Source organism: Nematolebias whitei, chromosome 17 (genome assembly GCF_014905685.2).
Source record: "Nematolebias whitei isolate Nwh7 chromosome 17, NemWhi1, whole genome shotgun sequence".
NCBI classification, from domain to species: domain Eukaryota; kingdom Metazoa; phylum Chordata; class Actinopteri; order Cyprinodontiformes; family Rivulidae; genus Nematolebias; species Nematolebias whitei.
This window is the reverse complement of record NC_056514.1, coordinates 39627401-39634022: the sequence shown is the minus strand read 5'-3', so window position 1 is coordinate 39634022 and position 6622 is coordinate 39627401. Positions and strand designations below refer to the sequence as shown.

General features: G+C 41.6%; 1 protein-coding gene across 1 annotated transcript in view; it reads right to left on the bottom strand.

Moving 5' to 3' along the window:
• The window catches only part of zgc:114120 (uncharacterized protein LOC619267 homolog), a 52839-nt gene extending 50796 nt beyond the window's left edge, over positions 1 to 2043 (bottom strand). The window contains exon 1 of the mRNA XM_037691271.1: positions 1759 to 2043. Within this exon, the coding sequence (XP_037547199.1) occupies positions 1759 to 2043 (285 nt within the window). The remainder of the gene's footprint in view (positions 1 to 1758) is intronic.
• Between the last annotated feature and the right edge of the window lie 4579 nt (positions 2044 to 6622).

Sequence of the window (6622 nt, the reverse complement as noted above, 5' to 3'; positions counted from 1 at the left end):
GGTTTATAAAACCAGTTTGTGCTGGCTAATGTTGATTAGCTGCGGCGGCCATCTTGAATGTTTTGGTTTATAAAACCAGTTTGTGCTGGCTAATGTTGATTAGCTGCGGCGGCCATCTTGAACAGGCTCGACTCCAATCGTTAATCAGATGTAAATATAGACCCAATAATTATTTACTGAGGGGGTTTTTTATCCATCCAGTGGTTCGTTAGATATTTTGCTAACAGAAGGGCATGCACAAACAATATGGGGGGGGGGGTTACAGTTTTACTTGAACCTGGGCTGAGAGTCTTGTTCTATCGGGCAGTTTAAAAAATGTAAACATTTATATAAAACTGTACATTTAAATCTGCAGAACTAAAACCAGAGAAATTATTAAAGTGACGTAATATTTTCTGATGGTTGTGGACATGACTCGTTTTAACAGCCTCTCGTGTTTATGTCTGACCCTAAACTCTCGGCAGACAAGAACTGAAATCTAACAAGATGTGAAATAAATTCCTGAATCGATTTGGGAAAACTCGTGACAGAAAACACTCTGAACGAGGCAGATCTGTTCCTGAGCGTCACACGGACCAGGTGAGGGTTTGGAGATCAATGAGCTGAAGACTGAAGCAGGAAAACATGGAGGGAGGAGGTGACGGAGCGGAGAATTTCAATTCATATAGAGTCTCTTGGATTGTTTTATCTTCTTTTTCAGATAAAACGTTGACGTGTGTGTGTGTGGGGGGGGGGGGTGTCAGGTGATTGAGGCAAGTCAGGAAATTGTGCCTGAAGCCTCACGGTCATCTCACCACTTGAAATATCTGTGTGAGTTTCCAAACATCAGCTCCTCGGAGAGAAAATACTGACGTGTGGAAACAGAAATCACTCAGAGCTCAAAGCTCCTGAGGATGAACTCTGTGGGTCCAGAGGAGGTGGATCTGCATCCAACACTGGATCCTTTATTAAAGCAGTTTAACTTCAGAATAAGTAAGAAGTGTTACTGTGGCAGTAATACATCAATACACCACGTACTTACTGGGTAAGCATTGGATACCTTCTAGGATTTCACCTAATACTTACCAGGTATGACACCAGTACTCACATGGTACGTCCCGGATACTTGTATGATATGTAATAAGTACCGGGTAGGTACAGACTTATGCAGGGGTACTGACAGGGTGCCTACACTTGTCCAAATAAGAACTGGTTCTTAAACATTTTAACTGGTAAAATGAAGATCAAATAAATAAATCAAAATAAACTTGACACCCTGCACGTAAAAGGTTCTTAGCTGGTACCTACCAAGTACCCAAAGTACTGTACTGTTGTTTGTATTGGTACCGTCTCATGGCCTAAATGTTTTTAATTACCCAAATTTAGGTTTGACAATAAAAATATGTTCTACACCTGATCACCACTTTGTGTAGTTTATATTTCTAAAATCTGATTATTTATAGGCCAAATTTTGGAAGAAAAATTAAATTGAACCTTATTTATTGGAAACAGGAGATGCAACTAGATGTACCGTAACCATAACTTTATACAAAGATGTACTATTGAATATAATGCGAGCTAAAAGGTAGAACTTTACCTTCTGTCTTATACAGTTTTATGATGAATAAAAATAATGAAACAAAATATTTCCAGTTTGTTTTTGTAAATGGCTGTTTATTGTAACGAATGGTTTTGCCATTTTGTGAAGATAAAAAAACAGAACCATAGATCTGTAGATATATTTGATCTTGGTCAAAGTTTCTGAGTGTGTTTAAATACCTGCCGTCCAGCTGAGGTGGAGCTCTGGGACATACTGCCAGGACTGTTGGAGTACTTGTTCTTCTGGAGGTCCATCAGGGCGTCCCGCTGCCGCTCGATGTCCGCCTTGTGGATGCTGTTCAGGGCCTCCAGGCTTTTAGCGGCCACAGAGTTGTGCCGGCGGTCCAGTGAGGATGACATGAAGCCCCCGTTGCTGTTGTCCTGGAAGCGCCGCGCCCCTCGGCCGCCGCCGGCAGCCAGGGTGTGGAAATCCCGCGGGAACTCGGCATCACCGGCAGAGATCATGGGATCCTTTCTCTTCTCTCGACCTGCGGATGGAGGAGAGGAAGTGAAAACACGAACGCTGAAAATGTTTTTGTGATAAGATCAGCTCTCTGAAAACACGTCTGTCATGTTGAGTGTTTTTTTAAAGTTGGTAAACCAGAACCCATTATATCTCTGCTCAAAACATCAAACTCATATCTTACTTTAGATAAAACAAAGCTGGCCGATGATGACAGAGTCCATATTTTAATAAATCAGTTTAGTGAAATACAAAGAATGTTAAATCTACAGTTCATCAACGATAAAACCTTGTGGTCAACAGAGTAAACAAGCAGAGGCGACAGGAGCTTCGAGTTGCTCAACGTTGATGGTTACGAATATCCCAGAGCAACTCGCAGCCCAAACCATTAACACCTGAGCAGCAGAGAGCGTTAATGTGTCGACGAACAACGTTCTGACAGAAACAGGTTCCTCAAGTCTGCAGAACAGAAATAAAACATCTGCACGGAGCCGTTTTCAGTCTTCTGTTGGGCTAAACACGTTCTCACCACAATAAATACACAAAATGAGCATGAGAGAAACTAAAACCCAACAAAGCACACCTCCGATGAGACACATCTGTCTGCTTCAACAACCACATCTGTCCTGGGAACCCCGAGGCGAGACAAAACAGCCGTGAAGGAAAAATCTAATTTTATTTGTGAGCAGGACCGTCTCTGATGTGTGACACGCTCAGTCAAGGAAAAGTGACATAAATGGAAATGATGCGTCCGTCTCGGGGTCGGGGGGGTGGGGGGTGCCCTCTTGAGACCAATGAGTCAAGAAGCTGCGCTGCTCTGAAGAAGGAGATCAGTTACAGTAAGTTTGCACCTTCAGCTCAAGTTCTGATTCAATAAAGAGTTTCATGACAGCAGAGAAGGGACGCAGCGTAGACAGACGGGGAACCAAACCGGGCCTGGACTCGCGCTTTAAAAGAACTTGTAGAATTTATAAAAAGGTGTTGGAATAAAATTAATCATGTGAAAGGTTTGGTATCAGACTGTCAAATCACTTGAAGACAATGAAACTGATTTAACCTCCATGTTCTGCTCATCCGTGGTCAGTGTCATGGACTCAACAGGTCCAGGAGGGACACAGAGCCCCAGCTCCACAGAGACTCACTCCTGCTCCTTCTTGGAGATCCCAAAGCCATCCCATCCCAGAGGAAACATCCCTCTGGTTCCGAGTCTGCGCTGGGGCCTCCTACCATTGGGACATGTTCAAGAAAAACTCCAGAAGGAGGTGACCAGTAGGCATCCTAACCAGAGCCATTACTAGTAGTTACATGCCTAACTCTAACCCATCCGCAATTCACAACTTAGTCCTAAACCTAAACCCTAACCCCCCAACGAGACTTCTCCTTATGGGGACCTGGCTTTGGTTCAAGAGCAGATGGTTCCTACAATGCATGAGTTTTGTAAAATCGGTCCCTACAAGTTAACCTGAAACAAACACACACGCAGTGGTGGCCATCTTGGATTTTGACATGCCAACCTATATTTTGGTAGATAATCTTCTTATATCCAGATGCAGCTACACACCAAAATGGAAGTCAGTACTTCCCTCGTGGTTCAAGTTATCATGCTCACACCGTGCACAGACAGCATTTCCATTCCCCCTCTTCGCTCCGTGACGGGCCACAATAAAAAGACTCTTGATATTAAACTATGACAAAAATATTTTGTCAAAGACACGAACACCAAGTGAACATGTTGCAGTATAATTTTGCCTTTGGAAGAAGCAGCCAGGAGGTACAGAATATCCCTCTTTACATATTGTTACTTTAAAAGACAAGTATTCTGAAGTAAACCGTGTCATCAGTAGGTTTCAATGGTGTGGTTGCATCAAGACCTTTAAAATTAAAATTAAGGCATTAAATCTTATTTTTTTCCATAAACCAGACATGTTTGCGTTCTGCAGATTCTGCCTGACAACAGCAGGGTTTGTAAAGAATCTGAGTTTGTCGCAGACGTGAGTTTTCTGCTGGGAGCAGAGCAGCATGCCGGTGAGTATCCATGGCAGAACGAGAAAAGGAGGTTATAAAACAGAGGGGGACTCTGGAGTCTAAGGAACATCCAGACGGAGGCCTTGTCACTATAATTTATGTGAAGCCTTGAGCAAACTCCTTCACTGAGTGTGAAGAAACGTGCGTGTGTGTGTCTGAGGTGAGCCCATGTTCTGTTCTGCAAATGTTCTGAAGAAATGTTCTGCACGGAACGTCCTGAAACTGTTACAGTAAAGATGAAGCCTGGGATTAAGATTTCTCTTTGTGCTGAAAATGTGTTTTCATCCTTTGACACTAAAAGTATTGCAGCTATAACATCACTCCAGACTTTAGTTTTCTTCTTCATGCATATTTGAGTTCACATCTTTAGGACGCCTCCCAGGAGAGGAGCTCTGGACATGTCCAACTGGGAGGAGACCACTGGGAAGACCCAGGTCACAATGGAGAGACTACATCTCTGTGAACTGAACAGACGGGGGAACCGGATGGAAGGATGGACATCTACTGGATCTGTTCTCTTCTCTCTTAATATTAATAAAACTGTGAGTGGTCCAAAACAAACAAACACCAATTTATAGCAAAGAAGGGATAAATACGGAGCTTAGAAGAAAATAAACATATGAAAGAAACAAAAACTAGAATTTAAACTTCAAATTGTTGTTACGACTCTAATTTCAGGTTAAAGATATTTATTTATTTAATTTCGAACAGACAATAAAAAGTAAAAAAGACAAAAGAAAAATAATAACAGTCATGTCAATTGACATGCTATTTTACACAATTTGTTTGAAAAGGAGCAGGTAGAAGATATCAACCTTATGATTTCCTGCCCCCTCATACACATCGATATACAATCATTTTAGTCTCCCCACACCTAATAACTCTTATAATACTCACATTCTCATCGTTCAATGTGCAATTATTTACACATTATTAATATCAGCAATAGCAGTTTTGGTCTTTGACTCCCATCCTATACAACATATTTTTCAATGAGCTCATTTTATAGTTTTTTAAGGGCTTGTGTTTGAACTTTGTTTGAGCTCATCATTTAATTCATTCCATACATCTACTCCACACTCTGATATACAAAAACTCTTTTTGGTTGTTCTACATTGTTTTTTAAATTTTTCTTCTTCTCTTAAATTATAATCCCCCTCTATATGAAATTATTTTTAAAAAATCATATTTAAATAAGTTTTTTTTTTATTCAATTTAATCTCTTTTTGCCTATTAGTTTCAGAAGAGTCTGTTAATTCTCTCTAGAAATACCAAGTTTAAAGTGTTTAAATAAAAACACCAGTGTTTATAGTTTGGGCTCATTTTGTCTAAATCCTGATCTGCTTTTTAAACTCTTTACACGTCAGTTCAGAGCAACTTTTCCTCCCAGGTCCAGGCCGTTGCTCCTTCATGTGTGACGGCAGCTACAGCGTTACGCTCCATTTTTCCCTGGACTCCCTTCACGTCTTCACTGCTGCTCCTTGTGGCGGTTTAATGGGCTGCCACCAACTCCCAGCATGCCCCTGGCCTCGCCTGGGTCATTACGGCTCCTCTGCTGCCAGCTGAGGAACTAGTCTAGCTGATGAATTGCCCTTTAATCGTCTGATTTTCTGCACCGTGTTGAATCTTTACTGCAGAGGCAGATCCCCGTTGGGTGGACGTCATATTTCAGCCTCACAAAACAAACATTTATTTCAACATTAAGAGGAACTCTGTTCAGGATTTAATGCATAAACTGATGAATCTATCTTTAATCTACATAAAAGATTAATTATTTTGATGTAGCTTAGATGCATAAAATCTTGTGTGTGCAAGTTTAAATGTATTAAATCTCCTTAATGACTAATGTGTTGATTGCTCAGCTTACTTCAGACGCCACAAGAACCAAGAACGTTGTTCTGTTTACTCGAGGTGGTAAGAACGAGAACGGTCTGTTCTGGCCAGGACGTCTCGTACTTCCTGAGAAAATCAAAGAGCAGAACTCCTGAGAAGTGAAACCCCGCCCACTTCAAATGTCTGACCAATCACACAGCCGTGGTCAAACACCAAACAAGAAAAAGGCTTTCCCCCGAGATTGATAATTCATTTATTTATTTATGTTTTAACCTAACCCAGGCCTCTACGTGGTCCTAAATTTTATAAAAAATTAGTCTGAAAGATCATGTCACATGTCATCCCAGTTGTACATCATTGAAGAGTGACAGATGTCACAGTTCTGAACTGGAAAACGCAGGAAAATCAAATGTAAACGTAGAAGGAAACCAGCAGGGCTGACATCGTGGATGGAGCTAGTCCGTGGAAAGAACAAAGGCTCTGGACTTCGTGTCTGGGGTGACAACTCTGTTCAAAGTAGACTCAAAGGTTGTGAAGTGTCCCGTTATGACTCGAGGTCGTGAGGTGATGGGACCGTGTGACGTCGTGTCTGCTGCGGGTCACTTCAGGGTCGTGGACCGTCCAGGAGTCTGATGAAGGTCAGAGTTTAATTATAATGTGAATAAAGTAAATCAGGTTTCAGCTCCATGTGAACAGCGATGTCACTTTCCTGAATCTACATGC